Source organism: Hemitrygon akajei, chromosome 11 (genome assembly GCF_048418815.1).
Source record: "Hemitrygon akajei chromosome 11, sHemAka1.3, whole genome shotgun sequence".
Lineage (NCBI taxonomy): Eukaryota > Metazoa > Chordata > Chondrichthyes > Myliobatiformes > Dasyatidae > Hemitrygon > Hemitrygon akajei.
The window spans coordinates 71,828,097-71,847,787 of record NC_133134.1 but is presented as its reverse complement, the minus strand read 5'-3'; the positions used below and the strand labels follow the sequence as shown (position 1 = coordinate 71,847,787).

The following is a 19,691-nucleotide window of genomic DNA, read 5'->3' as shown; positions in this document are numbered from 1 at the left end:
TACAAATGCAGTGTGGGAGGAAACTGGAACACCTATGATGGACTGGGCTGTAGCCACCATTTTCTGTAGACTGGGCATCAGTGATTCCAAGCCAAGCTATAATGCAACCAGCTGGGACACTCTCCACTGTGCATTTATAAAAGCTATTGGTGACATGCGAATCTACACAAACTTCTACAAAAGTAGAGGCACTGTCATGCTTTCTTTGTGATGGTGTGCCATCTGTCCCAAGACAGAACTTCTGATATGTTACCACCAAAGAATTTAAAGTTACCTATCCTCCTTACCTCTCCTCCCTCCATGAGGACTGGCTCATGGACCTCCAGCTTCTTCCTCCTGTAGTCAGTCATCAGACCTTAAATTAGCTTTCTGCTGCAACAGCACATTGCGTTGCAAACATAAGTTAACTTAAAATTCAATTAACATAAGTTATACGATAGCTTACAGGACAAAATAGACATAACAACGTCAGTGCAATAGAGGGGGAAAAGTCTCGTCCAAGGTAGTGTTAAGGTTATGTCAATTAGTTCAAGAACCTGGAGAAAAAGCTGTTGTGGAACATTGAGGTGTAGGTCTTCAGGCTCTTGTGCCTCCTGCCTGATAGCAGCAATGAGGAGGCAGCACGGCCCAGATGATGGGTTCCCTGCATGTTACCTTCCTGAGATGTCATCTCTTGTATATGCCTAGGAGAACTTAACTCATGATAGAGCTGGCTGAGCACAAAGCTCTATCTCTCACATCTCACGTCACCTTCTCTCACGTCTTCAGTGCCAAAGATTATTGAGATCTTTATCTTCTTAATCCTAAGTGGTTAACCTCTTGGATTGGGATTCTGGGTCCCCAAATCTGGTTCCTGCAGTCTGAGAATCAGTCACTTATCTCTCCAGCAAACAATTCCATAATTGTTTTAAATGATATCCCATCCAGCTGTACCTATTCCAAAGGACATCCCAGGAATTAATCTGCATCTGCTGTAAGACAGTTATACTTATGATGAGGTTACTGAGTCTTGTTGGTGTGTAGCTGGCATTGCTGTTGCTGGTGAGAAATGCAGTGCTGGCAAGGATTGTTGAAAACCTGATTTTGATGGATTTTCTGAGGTGTGGTGAAGCTGCTCTCTTGCATTGCTGTAGAACTGGGTTCAACTGTGATCTTAGATTCAGTCTGTGTGGAGTTTGCATGTTGTCCCTGGCCATAGAGGCCAGTCATTGGGTATGTTTAAAGTGAAGATTGATAGGTTCTTAATTCACAAGGGTGTCAAAGGTTACAGGGAGAAGGCGGGAGAATGGGGTTGAGAGGGATAATAAATGATCAAATAGCGGACCAGACTCGATGGGCTGAATGGCCTAATTCAGTTCCTATGTCATGTGGTTGCCCTGTGAGCACATGGGTTTCTAGCAGATGTTCTGGTTTCCTCCCATGTCTCAACAACATGTAATTTACCACTGGAAATTGCCTTTAGTGTGTGTGGCTGAGAATTAAAGAGATGGATTAGTGCATGTGTAAATGTGTGATTGATGCTGGTATGTTCAGTGGGCTAAAGGGTCTATTTCTGTCAATGATTCTGTTAGAAGGTGGTTTGACATAAGACATAGGAACAGAATTAGGCCAATCATCCCATCAAGTCAATGACATCATTCCATATTATCCCTCACAGCCCCTGGTGGAAGGAGGAAGTAGTATCTAGTTTATATCTGTTTGCAGTAGGGTGACAGTGAATGTATTAGGGTTTCAGAATTCAGCTGAATTTGCCTCTGCTTTCTTTTTCCCCTACATTCTGCTAACCTTCTGCTGCCCATCCCACTCTCTCGTAAAATGAATCTATGTCACTGTTGTTGGAGGCAAAGTCCCCTTTGTTACCCTTCATACAGGTTAATTTCTCTTTCACTTAGTCTTCACCCTTAATCTCACTTTCCTGCTTTTCTCTGTCCAGAGATCTCTTATTTCCCCTCCTCACCCCACTATACCCAGCTAGGAGGTGATGTCCAATTGTAACCCGTTTTATTTTCCTTCTTGTTTATTCCCTCCGAAGATGCTGCCTGATGTAAGAGCAGACAAAGACCTAGGACTTGTTGAGTTCCTCCAGTATTTTGTGTGTGTTGCTCTGGATTTCCATTATTTGTAGATTTTCTTTTGATTGTGAGACCCCTCCACTCTTCCTAGCTTGCGAAGGCAGTGTCCCTGAGCCAAAATGTGTACACCCTTCTTGTGTGCTTATTTCCTGTCTGACTGGCTGAGCTCCTCCAGCATTTCTGTCTCCATTAGTGAGAGAACATGCCCAGTGCAGACTGCAGTTTGTCACACTCTATCTTGTAGTGCTTTGTGTCAGCCATGAGACCTACACTCAGTGGCCACTTTATTAGGTACACCTGTATATATCTGCTCTTTTATGCAAATATCTAATCAGCAAATCATGTGGCAGCAACTCGATGCATAAAAACATGCAGTAATGGTCAGGAGTTGTTGATCAGACCAAACATCAGAAAGGGGAAAAAAATGTGTTCTAAGTCATTTGACCCTGGAATGTTTGTTGGTGCCAGATGGGGTGGTTTGAGTATCTCAGAAACTGCTGATCTCCTGGGATTTTTATGTACAATAGTCTCCTAGAGTTTACAGAGAATAGTGCAAAAAACAAATAACAGCCAGTGAACGGCAGTTTTCTGGGTGAAAACGTTTTGTTGAGAGAGGCCAGAAGAGAATGGCCAGATGGGTTCAAGCGACAGGCAGACAACAGAATCTCAGATAACCACACGTTACAACAGTGGTATGCAAAAGAACATTTCTGAATGCACAACGTGTCAAACCTTGAAGGGAATAGGCTACCAGCAGCAGGCAACCATGAACATACAGTCAGTGGCTGCTTTATTAGTTACCTCCTGTACTTAATAAAATGGCCACTGAGTGTACTGCTACAGTTACAGAGAAAGCACAGTGCAGGTAGACAGTGGGGTACAAGGGCCAACACAAGGTAAATTGAGAGATCAAGAGTCCATCATTTAGTGATTACAAGATCTGTTCAGAAGAGAATGGTCAGACTGGTTCAAGCTGACAGGAAGGCACCAGTAACTCAAATAACCACATCACAACAGTGATGCGCAGAAGAGCATCTCTGAAAGCAGAACACATCGAACCTTGAAGTGGATGGGTTGCAGCAGTAGAAGACCACACTGGGTTCCACTCCTGTTCCTAATAAAGTTCTTTATAGATGTAACTTTAGAAAAGAAAGGAAGATTAGCTTTAATTTGTCATATCTACAGTGTAGTCTTTGTGTCAATGACCAACCAGATATGTGATGGGGCAGATCATGAGTGTTGCCATGTTTCTGGTGCCAAAATAGCATGCCCACAACTTACTAATGCTAACCAGTACATCTTTGGAATGCTGGGAGGAAACCGGAGCACCCGGAGGAAACCCACGCAGTCACTGGGAGAATGTGTGAACTCCTTATAGAAAACGGCAGGAATTGAGCTCCAGTCAGTGATCACGGTGTTGTAAAGTGTTATATTAACTGCTATGCTATCGTGCTGCTGTTCTAGAGGAACTCGGTGGCTATTGAGTTGAGGGAAATGGACAGGAGGGACATAGGTAGGGTGAACGCTGTGTCTTTTTAAAGATAAAATAATTAGCTTTATTTGTTGCAGGTACAGTGAAACATACGGTGAAATATGCTATTTGTGTCAAAGACTAACACAGTCCAAGAAAATGTTAAGGGCAGCTCAGAAATGTCGCCATGCTTTGGGTGCCAATGCAACATGCCCACAACTTGCTAACCCTAACCAGTACCGTAGATTCCGGACTACAGAGCGCACCTGATTAAAAGCCGCAGGCTCTAATTTTAGAAATAAAATCAATTTTTTAATTGTAAAGGCCGCACCGGATTTTAGGCCGCACCGCTACTTTTAAATATACATACGTATCGGTAACACAAATTACGTTGCATATACTTTTTTACTGAACAGCACGAACAACATTCCAATATCTCCTAGCGACTGGTAAAAATATATATACTGCAGCTTACCAGGAAAAGTTATTGATCGACTTTAACTTAAAAGCAGCGTTTTCGCTCGGGTCTAATCGGCTCTGACGCGCTTGCGCAATGCGCTCGGGTCTAATCGGCTCTGACGCGCTTGCGCAATGCGATCGGGTCTAATCGGGTCTGACGCGCTCGGGTCTTGCTTTTCTTCGAGTATTTTCCATGTTGATGAGGGTGAGTACAAATGACTGATTTACAATAATTTAATTGTGAAAGTGCGCTTGATTTATCGTACAATTTCATTGGACCTCTGTGAACTACTCATCAATTTTATTGGTCTACTGTTACGAGGCAAAATGTTTACGAGGCGGCATGAAAAAAAACCATGTATTAGCCGCTCTGGATTATAGGCCGCAGAGTTCAAAGCTGTTCAAAATGTGGGAAAAAAGTAGCGGCTTATAATCCGGAATCTACGGTATGTCTTTTGGAATGTAGGGGGAAACTGGAGCACCCAGAGAAAACCAATGTATTCTTGGGGAGCACATACAAACTCCTTATAGACAGCAGCAGGAATTGATCCCCGATCTTACAGTGCATTACACTAACCGCTATGCTACTATGTCGCCCACACAGAAGGCTTGTGCATGCAGTAATCTTATTAAGAATCTGGCTTAGTGGATTATACTATAACCATAAACTGGGCTAAACTGACAGGCAGTGAACTAAACAGGCACTTGTTCTCAGTAATTGTATCTTATAACTCTACTGAGCAGTTGTTTGATTTGCTGTCTGATACTTAGGCAAGTGCAGAACTTTTGTCTCATTCTTTTGATGCATGGTCGTAGTAAATCCTTATTGCTAATCCTGTGCAGGCAGTGTACAATTGAAAAGAAAAAGTGCCCCTGGCTTAATTCATCAGTATCAAATTCTGCAAAAGCTAGGAATCCAGAGCAACACACAAAATGCTGGAGGAACTCAGCAGGTCAGGCAGCATCTATTGAGAGGAATAAACAGTCAATATTTCAGGTCAAGACCCTTCATCGGGATTTAAAGGGCAGAAACCAGAATTAATTTATTTTATTCAGAGATGCAGCACAGAGCAGGCCATTTATAGCCCTTTGAGCCCTGCTGTCCACAGCCCACCCTAGCCTAACCATAGGACAATTTACAATGACCAATTCAGCTTCTAACCAGTATGTCTTTAGAGAGTGGGAGGAAACCCACACATTCCACAGAGAGGACATACTGACCACTTACAGATGATGTTAGAATGGAACTTCAAACTCTGACACCTGGAGCTGTAATAGCGTCCCCGGACTGCTACACCTCCGTGGTGCCCCAGGAACAAGAAGGTTGGTGAAGGGGGAGGAATACAAGCTGGGACCAGGTGTGGGTGGGGAGGAGGGATGAAGTGAGAAGCTGGGAGGTGATGGTGGAGGAAAAAGGCTGAAGAGAAAGGAATGAGGAAAGTGGCCCATTGGAGAAATGAAAAGAGGAGGGGCACCACAGGTAGGGGCTGGACAGGTGAGGAGAAGAGAAGGCTGAGAAGGTAACCAAAATGGGGAATTGACTGCTTTATACTGCTGTTTCAAGTTGGGAGACTGAAGGTCACTGGTTTCAGTGTTGGACTTTGGAGGCTGGAGAACAGCATCCAGGCCAATGCCACCTCAAACGCCTAATGATGTAGAGCTGTTGGTCTGCCTTCTTCATAGTTTTATAAATGTTTTGGGCTCAGAATAGATCCTCTGAGCTGTTGACACCCAGGAACCTGAAGCTGTTAGTGGCTAATAGTCTGATGAGTTGTCAGCATTATAGCGATTAACTTCAAAAACTACTACATCAAAGTTCACAGTAAATTTATATCAAACTATATGTATGTCAACTGTGAAATTCATTTATAGTAAATCCAAAGAAGCACAGTAGAATCAATGAAATACTGCACCCAACAGGAGCAACAAACAACCAGTGTGCAAAAACCCCCAACAAGCTGCAAATAAAATAAGAAACAAAAACAATAATAATGAATAAGCAATAAATATTGAGAACATGAGATGAAGAGTCCTTGAAAGCGAGTCCATGGTTTGTGGAATCAGTTTGGTGTTGGAGCGAGTGAAGTTAACCCGTTTGGTTACAGAGCCTGGAAGTTGAGGGGTAATAACTGTTTCTGAACCTGGTGGTGTGGGTCCTGAGGTTCCTGTACCTCCTTCCTGATGGCAGCAACAACAGGAAAGCTTGGCCTGGATGGTGGGGTTTCTTAATGATGGACGCTGCTCTCCTGTAACAGCGATCCGTGTATATTTTGCTCAATGGTGGGGAGGGCTTTTACCCATAATGTAAAGAATCATGTAAAGGGTCATGTAAATCCAGCCTACAGATCCAATGCATAATCCTCTGTAACTTCCGCCATTGCCTACGTGATCCCACCACCAACCACATCTTCCCCTCCTCCCCACTCTTGGCTTTCCGCAGGGATCGCTCCCTACGTGACTCCCTTGTCCATTCATCCCCCCCATCCCTCCCCACTGACCTCCCTCCGGGCACTCATCCCTGCAAACGGAAGAAGTGCTACACCTGCCCCCACACTTCTTCCCTCACCACCATCCCAGGCCCCAGACAGTCCTTTCAGGTGAGGCACCACTTCACCTGCGAGTCAACTGGGGTGATATACTGTATCCAGTGCTCCCAATGTGGCCATTTATACATTGGGAAGACCCGCCGCAGACTGGGAGACCGTTTCACCGAAAACTGGTGCTCAGTCCTCCAACAGTGGCGGGATCTCCCTGTGGCCACACACTTCAATTCCACAGACCACTCCCACTCCGACATATCTGTCCATGGCCTCCTCTACCGTCAAGATGAGGCCACACGCAGGTCAATGGAGCAATACCTTATCTCCCGCCTAGGTAGCCTCCTTCCTGCCGGCATGAACATCTAACTCACCGACCTCCATTGATACCCTTACCCCCATCCCTATCTATTATTTTAGTCTGGTTCTCTTTCTCTCTCTTTCCCCCCCCCCCTCACTATAATCTCTCCCCCCAGCCCCACCTTTCTTTCTCTTTTATTTCCCATAATTCTCCACCTTCCCCCTAGTCCATTTCCCTCCAGCCTATCACTTCCCAGCTCTCTACTTTATCCCTCCCCCCACTTCTTATCCGCCCTCGACCATCCCATGTTACTTCACTCCTGATGAAGGGTTTCAGCCCGAAACGTCGTTATTACCTCCTCCCATAGATGCTGTTTGGCCTGCTGAGTTCTGCCAGCATTTTGTGTTTTTTAATCATGTAAATGTTGTTTTATCCCTTTTAGCCATAAATGTTGGAGTTGGTAGGTGGATTAATTTAGAGCAATTCCTCAGCATAATTTAGTCATTTAGTGAGAATGTATATCTGAGACTTTGATCCATTTGATTGGCAAACACGTGTCAGTTATGATTACAACCACATTTTATTGTCTCCTGATTTCCTTATAGTTGTAGTCATGTCAATCTTATGAGTGTGATGTCATGGCCAGTAAATGCCACCTGAAAGCTGGCAGGAGCTTTATTCAGGGAATAATGAGGAAGCAGAGCACTTAAATACAAGCAATATTGCATATCAGGAATGTGATTGGACAGGGTGCTGCACCATCAGATTTTAACTTACCTTTCCCTCTTTTCTATTGCTGAGGCACTGCATAAGCTTAAGCCTCTCATAGCCCTGTGTTACGTTCCCCAGTAACCGGGTAGTTTTCCAGCAAAGATAGATGGATCCACCGAAGCCAGATGCTACTATTTTCAAGCGTTTTTATTTATAAAGGAGCACAAACGTATGGTTAATACAAAACATTCAGATCATATACGTCGTCACGACTCAATCTAAAGCACAGGTATAGTAATAATCAATCAGAAATAAGCTCTACAGTTGTCTAGGGGTAATGTAGATATATATCGTTTACTGGATATTTAAAAGTCTTTTTGCGGTCACTGCAGTTCCACCAGCCGCCGTCGGTTGTGGTGTCGCGTTGGTGCACTTTTGTTAGCAAGAGAGAGAATGAACCATTTACCCAACAGGTTTTCCAACCTGTAGGAGGTAGTCGGAAGTCTCGTTGGGGAATGGACTCTCATCTGTGGCTTCCCCTGTAGCTAGGCCGTTCTTCCGTGGTGAGGTCGCCAATCCCAGGCAAGGGAAGGACGCACACGAACCCCACCACCGGCTGTTGCTCTCTAAACGCAGTCGCAGGAATTCTCGCGTATCTTCTGGTGTGTCTGGCGCCCCGCCTCGGCAGCCCACCTTTTATCTGGACTGGCAGGGTTGTAGATGTCCATCAGGGTAGGGGGGCGAGGCAATCCTTCCCCCATCACCCATCTCACATTGCCCTGAGATTTTGCACGTAGGCCAATTCCTTATCCCACAAAGGTGTCTCCCAAGACAATGGCTATGTCCGAGGCTTTTGTCTTGTTGAGCGACCAGCCCACTTTGCCCGAGGGCTTTACACGTGGTTTTCATGAGACAATAGTCAAAGAGTCGCTTTATTCTGCTTCCCTGGGGAACGTGGTCTTCAGCACGTCTCCCTCTCTCTCTTGGGTCATTTGACCCCCCCTTGACTAGGGCTCTTGCGAATCTCACAAAGGAGGGGGCTGGGGTCATAGATAGATAGATAGATAGATAGATACTTTATTCATCCCCAAGGGGAAATTCAATGTTCCTCCAGTATGATATCACATAAACACAAGACAGACCATGACTAACTGACCAAAAACCACATAATTATAACATACAGTTACAACAGTGCAAAGCAATACCATAATTTGATAAGAGCAGACCATGGGCACGGTAAAAAAAAAAGTCTCAAAGTCCCAGATAGCCCATCATCTCACGCAGATGGCAGAAGGAAGAAACCTCCAACGTGGCAAAACTTCCCGATGCAGCCTCTGGAAGCACCCGAGCACAGCCAACTGTGAGTCCGTCCGAAAACTTCCGACAACTTCGTGCCTCCGACCAGCCCTCCGACACCGAGCACCGAGCACCATCTCTGCCGAGTGCTTCAACCCCGGCTCCGGCCACCAAGCAACAGGCAAAGCCGAGGATTCGGGGCCTTCCTCTCTGGAGATCTCTCCGATCGCTCAGTAGCAGCGTCAGCAGCACAGGCATGTCAGAAGTTACGCCAGATGTTCCTCCGTGCTTCACACATCCGTCTCAATCAAATCAGGATTGTGCACGGCCCCTACTTACAGATAACAGATATTCCTTACTGGAGTGGCCGCTGCGCCCTGCGTCGTCGCGCCGCCATCTTGATTGCAGCAAATCTCTTTTCCCCATCAACCTGGTGTCTGCACAGAGCCTGAGTTCACTCGTTCTGCATCAGCAGATCTTAGATTTAGACTTATTAATTACCTGTATGCCTAAGCATATAGCGAACGGGATTGTTGGTAGATCTTGCCTGCCAGGGCTGAGGCCGTGATCTCAAATCTAGCCAGGCAGCTTGTAAACTTGAATGATACTTTCAGTTGGGAATCAGTAGAAAGATGCCCATTGAAGCAGATGAAAATGCAAAGAGCACAAATGTTCTTTTTTAAAAAGTGGCAGAGTGTGGCTGGCACATTGATGCCTTTACTGGGAACTGCAGCTAAATACATTCTCTCCATTTGAATGGAAGAAAGAAATGTTGTCTATTTGGCCTCTTTCACCAGCTCCATCACCACCATAAAATTGCACATGATATTTCGCTCCCTTTTTATGTCATGCACTCTTCCCCCAACTCTTTTCTCCTCGTGTTCTCTCCACCTCTCGTACTTAGGATTCATCCCATTGCTCCTCCCAGCCCCCCCCCCCCACATTCAGATGCTCTCTCCCCTTTCCTTCCTTCCTCCTTCATTCTCTCACCCACTCCAGTCTTCTTTCGGCCACACTCACTCCTTCTTCACTTTGATTCATCCCATCCTCACCTCTGGACCCTTCTTTCCCCCCCCCCCCCCCCGTTCCCTCCTTCCACCCATCATCCCCTTCTCTAACCTGCTGTTCCTCCCCCCATTCTCTTGCCCTCTCCCACTCCCCTCCCATTCCCTCACCTGCTCTTCCCACCCCCACTCAATCACTCCTCCCCCTTCATTCTCTCACCCGCTACCTCCTTCCCTTGCCCATGTTCACGACCTGTTATCTCTGGTACACCCCTCCCCCACCCCATACACTGCTGGTTCCTTCTTCCTCTGCCTCTCTTCCCCTCCACCCCTCTTCCCCTACCCCCTTCCACCCTGCCCTGAACTGAATGATACCAGGCCTGATTGTGTAACTCGTGTTACTGATTTTCCTGCTGAATCTGTGGTATTATGTAAGAGTGCAGCAGAGGAAATGAGAAGAAATATGGTTGCAGCAGAGTCTTCCTTGACAAGGACATTTCTTTAAACGCGGCCAGCAGTCACTGACTTGAGACTAAATGAACCCAGGCATGTTTACATTGGAAGAAGGAACAGTGATTTTCTGCTTTATTTCCTTCATATGCCTCCATCCTTTCATCCCTTCCTACTTCTGCAACCCCCCACCATGTGATCATGCCTAATTTCTCTTGTCCACCCTTGCTGCAGCTGCCTGGACACCCAAGATTTGGAGTTGTTATCTTTCCCATTCAGCTTCCAGCCTCCCTTTGCAACTGATAAGTCTGTTTATCTTCTTGTGTGTGACCTGGTATCAAATTTAGATTTATAACATTCTTGTTAAGGGCCATCTTTTAAGCTGTGGTAACAGTGAAGTACAATAACACATGGGAACAGAATTTGACCATTCAGTCCATCAAGTCTGCTCCACCACACAATCCTGTCTGATTTTCAACCCCATTCTCCTGCCTTCTCCCTGTAACCTATGACACCCTCACTAATCAAGAAGCTGTCAACCATTGCTTTAAATATATCCAATGAATTGGCCTCCACAATCACCTGTGACAATGAATTCCACAGATTCACCACCCTCTGGCTAAATAAACTCCTCCTCATCTCTTTTCTAAAGGGATGACTTTTATTTTGAGGGGCTCTGGGCCTTGACACTCCACTATAGGAAACACCCTCTCCACGTCCACTTCATCTAGGCCTTTTCGATAGGTTTCAGTGAAATCCCCCCGTTATTATTCTAAATTCCAGTGAGTTTTAGGCCCTGAGCCATAAAATGCTCCTCATACAAGAACCCTTTCGTTCCTGGGATCATTTTTGTGAACGTCCTGTGGACTATCTCCAATGTGGAATATAGTGTTAATGGTAAGACTGTTGGCAGTGTTGAGGAACAGAGGGATCTTGGGTCCAAGTCCATTAGACACTCAAATCTGGTGCGCAGATTGACTCTGTGGTTAAGTTTTTTACTCTGAGAGGGGTGAGTGCGTGGAATGAGCTCCCGGCGATGGTGGTGGAGGCAGATACGATAGGGTCTTTTAAGAGACTTCTGGATAGGTGCATGGAGGTTAGAAAAATAGAGGGCTATGGGTAGCCCTAGGTAATTACTAAAGTAATTAGATGTTCGGCGCAGCATTGTGGGCCGAAGGGCCTGTATTATGCTGCAGGGTTTCTATGTTTCTATGTGGGAGGGAACTGGAGCATCTGGAGGAAACCCACACAGTCACAAGGAGAATGTACAAATTGCTTACAGTCAGCCGTAGGAGTTGAGCCCCAATCACAGGTACAGAAAAGCATCACAGAAGCACTATGCTACTGTGCCACACCATATAGGGCTGATGGGCTTGCTCTGCTTGGTGCCAACATGCACTCAGTGGGCTGAGCGTCCTTTCCTGTTGAAATAATTAAGGAAGAGAATTCCAAAACTGCCGGTTAGCGTAGTGCTTTACAGCGCTAGCGATTTGGGTTTAGTTTCTGCTGCTCTCTATAAGGAGTTTCCTGTGAAGATTTCCTCCGGATGCTCTGGTTTCCTCCCATATTCCAAAGATGGATGGGTTAAGGTTAGGGAGATATGGGCATGCTTTGTTGGTGCCTGAAACGTGTTGGCACTGGTGGGCTGCCCCTAGCACACCCTTAGACTGTGTTGGTCATTGATGCAATCGATGCATTTGACTCTGTTTTGATGTACATGTGACAAGTAAACCTAATTTAATCAGCGGTGTTTCTGTCAGTAATGGGAGCCAAACAAGTGGGCTGGAGAAACATGGACATTGGCAGAGTGTGATGTTGGAAGTGGTATCAGGAGGGCACTGTGCAATTAAGACAGACAGTCTCTGTCTTAATCACAGGCCCAGTGACAAACAGAATCTGTGTTATTACCACGGTCCAGAGACCCATCCCGCCTTTAATTCAGCTGTCAGAGCTTGGATACCGGGATTCGGGTTATAAATGTTGAACATGGGCAAGACTAAATATTTCTTGTCTGTGCACCTGCTGTTGCCCAAGCACCTTGATAAGCAAGCAGACAACTCCACTTAAATGAGCATAGGGAGAATCTGCACCAGATGTGACTGGGGCTCTCGTTGGGATCCTAAATCCCTGCCCAAAAGCTATTAATGGGATCCATCCCACTAATTGGCTAAAGCTTGTGCTGAAATGTCTTGTCACGCTATGGAAGAAGCAATGTCATTTCATTCCTCAAAGTTCTCCAATTGTTGTGAAGCTGTTAAGTGACACACTCGATGGCTGAACAATGAGACGTGTGTTTTCTCCGAGTGCTCTGGTTCCCTTCCCACCTCCCAAAGAAGTATGGGTTGGTTAGTTAATTGGGCAGCATGGGCTTGTTGGGCTGGAAGGGCCTGTCACATGCTCTAATAAATGAATAATACTGGACTCATTTCAGTGTAGATACAAGAGACTGCGGATACTGGAATCTGGAGTAAAGGAAACAAACAGCTGGAGGAAATCAGCAGGACGGGCAGCATCTATGGAGGGAGATGGGCAGTTGAAGTTTTCAATCTTGAAACGCTGACTGTCCATTTCCAAATGCCACCAGACCCTCTGAGTGCCTACTGCACCTGGTGTTTTGCCTGGATTTCAATACTGCAGCTGCTACAATGCTGAGATAAAAACACAACATTTTGGCAATACTCAGCAGTTCAGACAGCATCTATGGAGGGAGAACCCGAGTTGATGTATGTCACACAGAAAATGCTGGAGAAACTTAGCAGGTCAGGCAATAAGGTTTCTTATAACACCAGTGATTAGCAAAATTAATTTCATGACCTTTTAAAGTAATCTTAAGAATATTGATAAAACAAGCAGAAATTATTTGCCAGTCTCGGGTGCTGGTGATTTTGAAGATTAGTGGAGCATACAATGTTTGTATACTTATTTACTTTACTTACGAGATACAAGTCGTTACCGCCCAATGGCCTTCGTTGCCCACCAGACCACATGTTTATTCCTAACCCATTCACAGGACAATTCGCAGTGACTAGTTTAACCCAATTCGCTGGTACATCTTTGGACTGTGGGAAGAAACCGGTGGAAGCCCACACGCACATGGGAAGAAAGTACAAACTTTGTTACGGAGGACGGTGGAATTGATCTCCGAAATCCGACGCCCCCGAGCTGTAATAGTGTCATGTTAACCGCTACGCGAGAGAGTTTCTTGTGCAAAGAATGAAAGAAATAATAACACAACCTTTCCTTCCCCCTGTTTCCCAGGCGCTTTCGTCCAGTAATGAGAGTATTGGTAGAGATGACCGCACTGTAAGTGTCCAGTTCTTGTTGTGGTGGCTGGGTTGCTGGCTCCTTCCTTCTAAGCAGTATTTCCTCTGTGTGCTACTCAGGGCAATAGACCTGAAAAACGTTTTGATTGGCTGAGCACAGTTTCAAAATATGTTGGCTGACATACCACCCCCCCCCCCCTCCAAATTTCCTCCTCGACCCCTGTAGGCATGAGGGAATTCAGTTATCTGCGGAGACTGTGCAGGTTCCCGCCAAGGTAAAACTCCAATTAAACATGTTGATTGGCTGAACTGAGTTTCAAAATCTCCACCCTCCTGCCTTCTCCCCTTGCTAATTACATGCCTATCAACCTCCACTGATATACCCAATCCAACCCACTCCTCCACTCCAACCTCCACCATATACCCAATGATCTGGCCTGTAAGCTAGCAAAGCACCCCCTAAATTTTCCTTCTGTACCACCCTGTAGGCGTGAGGGAATACCCTCATGTTGATTATCCAATGGACACTCCTTTCAGGCCATCCCACTAAAAGTGTGCTGAGCAGATTGGCTACAGCCTTAATGCTCCATCCCCGGACTCCCATCAAAACCCCAAGGGCAGAGTCAGACCAAAATGGATGCATGGTAAAACGTCAAGCCTCCTTGACGTGACAGAGTAATAGTTCAGCATGGACTAGATGGGCCAAAGGGCCTGTTTTACTGTGCAGTAGTGCTCTATGACTCTATAAAACTCCTGATTCAAATATAATGTAGCTTCTGTTCCTCAGATTCAGTTTCACCGTAGAGGCATAGAGCTAGACAGCATGGAAATGGGCCCTTCTGCTTGAATCATTCAGTTATACCTGGCTCTACCTCTTCCTTTGGCATTTCGTTCCATATACCTGCCGTCCTCTGTGTGTGAAACCTTCTTCCCAGTACCCACCTCTACCCTTTCTTCTGGCAGCTTGTTTCATATACCCGCCATTGTCTGTGTATGAAACCTCCCCTCTTCCCACCTCTACACCTTGTACTGGCAGTTCATATACCCGTCACTGTGTATGAAACCTTTTCCCCTGTACCCACTTTTACCTCTTCCTTTGGCAGCACATTCGTATTCCTGCCACCCTTTGTATGTGAAATCTGCCCCTCAGTACCCACCCCTGCCCTGTCCCCTGACAGGGTTAAAGATCGTGACCATCAGCTTACTGGCCCCCTCTAGTGCAATGTTTATCTTAGAAAAAAAATCAACTAAAAAAACAATCGATTGCTGACTTAACTGAGATTAAAGCTGATGCCCATCAAAATGAAAGAAACACTGGCCTGAGAAAATACTGTTTCTGCGAGAACTGTTGGTTCCTTCATTCTGCCTCCCTATTGATGAACAGAATTATGTTTATTACCATCTCACCACTATTGCTGTATTTGGTTTTTCTATCTTTTCAGCTGTTCAGTCCTCTCCATCTCCCCACCCTTCCTTCCCCCATACCAGTTGTGGGGAAAGGACAGAGTGCTGTGGTCTGGAATATAGATTTTTTTTCATTCCTCACAACCCTCTTGCTTCCTCCCAACCTTGGCTGCTGTTGTTCAGTGATTAGACAATAGCCAGCATGGTTTGATCGTGAACTACATCCTTTAAAAAAAAGGTCCTGGTTTCCAAGCCTTTGTGAGGAATTACTGGAACCCTTTAATCTGGGGTGGGAGGTGGAGCGATGGCTAGTTGGAACTCCCAAAGGCTGGAATAAATTGGGAAGTGTCCTGGATGTACGCTTATAGAAAGGTTAGTTTATTTGTCACGCTTGACATCAAGACAAATTGAGAAGTGTGTTGCTGGCACCTACAACCAACGCAGTCCGAGGATTTGCTGGGAAAAGCCAGTACGTGTCGCCACACTTTATGGCACTGACATATGTCTTTGGAATGTGGGAAGAAAACCCCCACAGTCATGGGGAAAACATCCAGACTCCTTGCAGCCAGTGGTGGGAATTGAACCGGGGTTGCTAGTGCCATTATAGTGTTACGTTAACCACTGTGCTCCCATGCTGGATGCAGATGCAGATCAGTACATGCCAACTGTATTGGGAAGACCAGTTGAGGAGAGAGGAGAGGAACAGGACTGCTGGACAAGGGGCCAAAGGAAGATTTGCTCTCGGTCTCTGCACTGAGGAACAGCAGTTAGTATTGTTGCCTCTCAGCACTAAGAGTTGAGTTTGGTGGCCGTCATGGGTGCTTTGGGAGCTGGATTTAGTAGCCATCGCGTGCGCTCTGGGAGCCGGGTTTGGTAGCCATCATGGGTGCTTGCATGTTTTCTCTGCGGCTGTGTGGGTTTTACCGTGTATACTGAAGAAATGCTGATAGGTTAATTGGGTTTAAATCACCCCTTTGTATGGGCTAATGGTAAAGGAAAGGGATGGGTGGCACAGTAGAGTAGTTGTTAGCATGAACTATTACAGGGCTAATGACCCCAGTTCAATTCCCACTGCTTTCTGTACATATACAGAAGTATACTGGAATATTCTGTACAGTTTTGGTCTCCAGGGTTAAGGAAAGGCATCCTGGCTATAGAGGAAGTGCAGCGTAGATTCACGAGGTTAATTCCTGGGATGTCTGGACTGTCTTATGCAGAGAGGTTAGAGAGACTGGGCTTGTACACGCTGGAATTAAGGAGATTGAGAGGGGATCTGATCGCAACATATAAGATTATTAAAGGATTGGACAAGATAGAGGCAGGAAATATGTTCCAGATGCTGGGAGGGCCCAGTATCAGAGGGCATGGTTTGAGAATAAGGGGTAGGTCATTTAGGACAGAGTTAAGGAAAAACTTCTTCTCCCAGAGAGTTGTGGGGGTCTGGAATGCACTGCCTCGGAAGGCAGTGGAGGCCAATTCTCTGGATGCTTTCAAGAAGGAGCTAGATATGTATCTTATGGATAGGGGAAATCAAGGGATATGGGGACAAGGCAGGAACCGGGTATTGATAGTAGATGATCAGCCATGATCTCAGAATGGTGGTGCAGGCTCGAAGGGCCGAATGGTCTACTTCTGCACCTATTGTCTATTGTCTATATATGTTTGTTAGTTAATGGGTGTGAGTGAGAAACAAGTTCCAGAGACCAAGTACAGGGACAGGAATTTGTGAGGGATACTGGGTCAGCGGAAGGGGAGGGGTTCTAGAGAATACATATGGGGAAATAAGGAGAGTAGGAATGGTCCATAGTGTGACTGATTCCCTGAGAATTGGCAGCCGCCTGGATACCTAAGGGTTCCATTCCTGAGAACTGTTTGTAAACTAATATCTTTATGTCAGAAGCATTTGTTTTCTACAGCAAACTGCATCATGCTAAAATAATATAATTGAATGATCACCAACACTACCCATAACTAAACAAAAGGAATATTTCCTTTCATTAGTGAATACATTGAAGCAGGACTAGCTTGAAAAATGTACGGAAGAATCGGATCGCTGGCAACCAGTGGGGTCTATGTGTGCCGTGATTCTCTGTGGGCAAATAATACCGTGCAGTCCTGGCACGGCAGGGCTAGAAGAGCATGAACGTGGGAGATGTCACCTTCGGATTCCAGCGTTAGGTCAATGTAGCAACACATGGGGATGAGGCTGTTGAGATTATGAAAAATCTGATAGCATGGGCATCAAGACTATCTTCCTATTTTCACCTGACTGTAGAAGGTAAATTGGAAATGAGAACAGTGCTCCAATCCAGTGAGGAATTTGGGAAAAAAGATTGCTTTACCTTGGGAATGAACAGCCGACTGCTGGTAGGTACAAGAGGCAATTGGGAAAGCAAGTGGTTTATTGCAAGGAGGTTCAGAATTAGGTTTATTATCACTGAGCCTTCTATATAAAATGCTGGAGGAACTCAGCAAGTCAGGCAGCATCTGTGGAGGGGAATAAACAGTTGATTTTTCACGCCAGTACCTTCAAGTCATAGATAGAGCACAGAAGCAGGCCCATCAGGATGGAGTCATCCTGGTGCCAATTTTCACCCCGGTCCTACTACCTTGACCCATTTTATTCTCCCCACATCACTACCAACTCCTGCCCCCTGCTCCCAAGGGTTCCACTACTCACCCACACAATAGAGGGTGCAGTGGCCAATTGATCTAGAAAGGTGGGAATGGGGTGGAATCTCATGCTGTTATAAGGAGAACATGCAAAATACACACACACACACACACACACACACACACACACACACACACACACACACACACACACACACACACACACACACACACACACACACACACACACACACACACACACACACACACACACACACACACACACACACACACACACACACACACACACACACACACACACACACACACACACACACACACACACACACACACACACACACACACACACACACACACACACACACACACACACACACACACACACACACACACACACACACAGTACCAGAGGTTGTGATTGGAGTCAAGTCACTGCTGCTATTAGATAGTGACTCACTGACTGTGATGCCCCCTCATCACTTGCTCTAGATTCTGCATTCTTCTTGTACCATATGGATCATATTGAAGTAGTTTGAGTGAACTGTTTTGTATGTTATAATCTCACATGATATAACCACAAGAGATTCTGCAGATGTTGGAAATCTAGAGCAACACATACAAAAACTCTTGACTTTTCAGGCCGAAGTGTAGTTGAGGCAAATCAAGACACAATTCAGAGGAAGCTGAATAAGCAAAGGAAGATGTTGAGTGAGAATTTGTTGTTGTGGCACCATTCAGCCAGATGTTCATGTTCAAATTTAATTGTCATCCAGTCATACACATGAGTACACAAATGAAAGTGTTTCTCTGGGGTCAAGGTGCAAAACCCAGTATCAGCAGTCAAACACAGAACACAGCACAGCACATTAGAAGACATAGGCTATATTACTTTTTTTTTAAATAACTAAGTTCCTGAGTGTCATGGCCTGCAGATTGATGGGGCATGGATGTGATCCTGGAGTCACATTTCTACCAGAACAGAGTTTGAGAAGTTAGAGGTAAAAGTTCAGGCAGTGGAATGTTTCTTCTGTGAGATGTGGGATTTTGGGGTTCCTAACGGTTTCTCTAATTATTACATCTGCAGGAGGTGCACCAGGTCAAGGAAATGGAGCTGGATGTACTTGGGACTACCTGGGAAGCTGAAAATCCTTATAGATGAGACTATTACTGAGATGGTCACGCCCAGTAGATGTGTGACCACCAGGAGAAGTAAGAGGAGTAAGCAGTCAGTATAGTGCCGTACCCCTCAGAAACAGGTATACCACTTTGGATACTGTTGGGAGGATGACCTGTTGGGACGCAGCAGCAGCAGCCAGGTCAGTTGCATTGTGGCCGGCTCTGAGGTTCAGCAGGGAAGGGTAAAGTCACACAGAGTGATGGTGACAGGAGACTAAATAGTGAGCGGACGGACAGCAGATTCAACGGCTGTGCCAGGGAAGCCAGGACGGTGTGTTGCATCTCAGTTGCTAGAGTCCAGGATGTCTGGTGTCTCAAAGTGGCTGCAGGAGATTCTCAAGAGGGAGGGTGAGCAGCCGAGGTCATGGTGTACATTGGTGCCAATAATATAAGTAGAAAGAGGGAAGAGATCTTGCGCACTGTGTATGGGGAGTTAGGGAAGAGGCTAAAGAGCAGGGCCTCCGGATTACTCCCAGCACCACATGCTACTTAGGGCAGGATAGGATGATAGTAAAGGTGAAGTGATGCAGGGTGCAGTTTCAGATTTCTCCATCATTGGGATCTCTTCTGGGGAAGGTATGACCTGTATAAAAGGAGAGGTTACACCTGAGCCCGAGGGCGGGGTGGGGGGGGGGGGCGGAAGGAGCAAATATCCTTAGGAACAGGTCTGCTAGAGCTGTTGGAAAGGGTTTAAACTAATTTGATGGGGTATGGCAACTGGAATGATAGGGCTGAGGGTGGGGCAATTGGTATACAAGTCAATGCAGCATGTCGTGGAACTGTGAGGAAAGACAGGCAGATGATTGGGCAAAATGAGATGAGTTGAAATGTAAATTGGGGGCAAAATCTAAAAGGGTGATAAATCAGAACTGAAGGGGTTAAATTTGAATGCACGTATATTTGAATACGGAAT

General features: G+C 45.8%; 1 protein-coding gene across 1 annotated transcript in view; it reads left to right on the top strand.

The window, feature by feature from the left end:
* LOC140736343 (phosphatidylinositol 4-kinase beta-like) overlaps window positions 1-19,691 on the top strand; it is an 87,451-nt gene that overhangs the window by 55,177 nt on the left and 12,583 nt on the right. Inside the window, exon 3 of the mRNA XM_073062338.1 lies at window positions 13,560-13,604. Coding sequence (XP_072918439.1) covers window positions 13,560-13,604 — 45 coding nt within the window. The remainder of the gene's footprint in view (window positions 1-13,559; window positions 13,605-19,691) is intronic.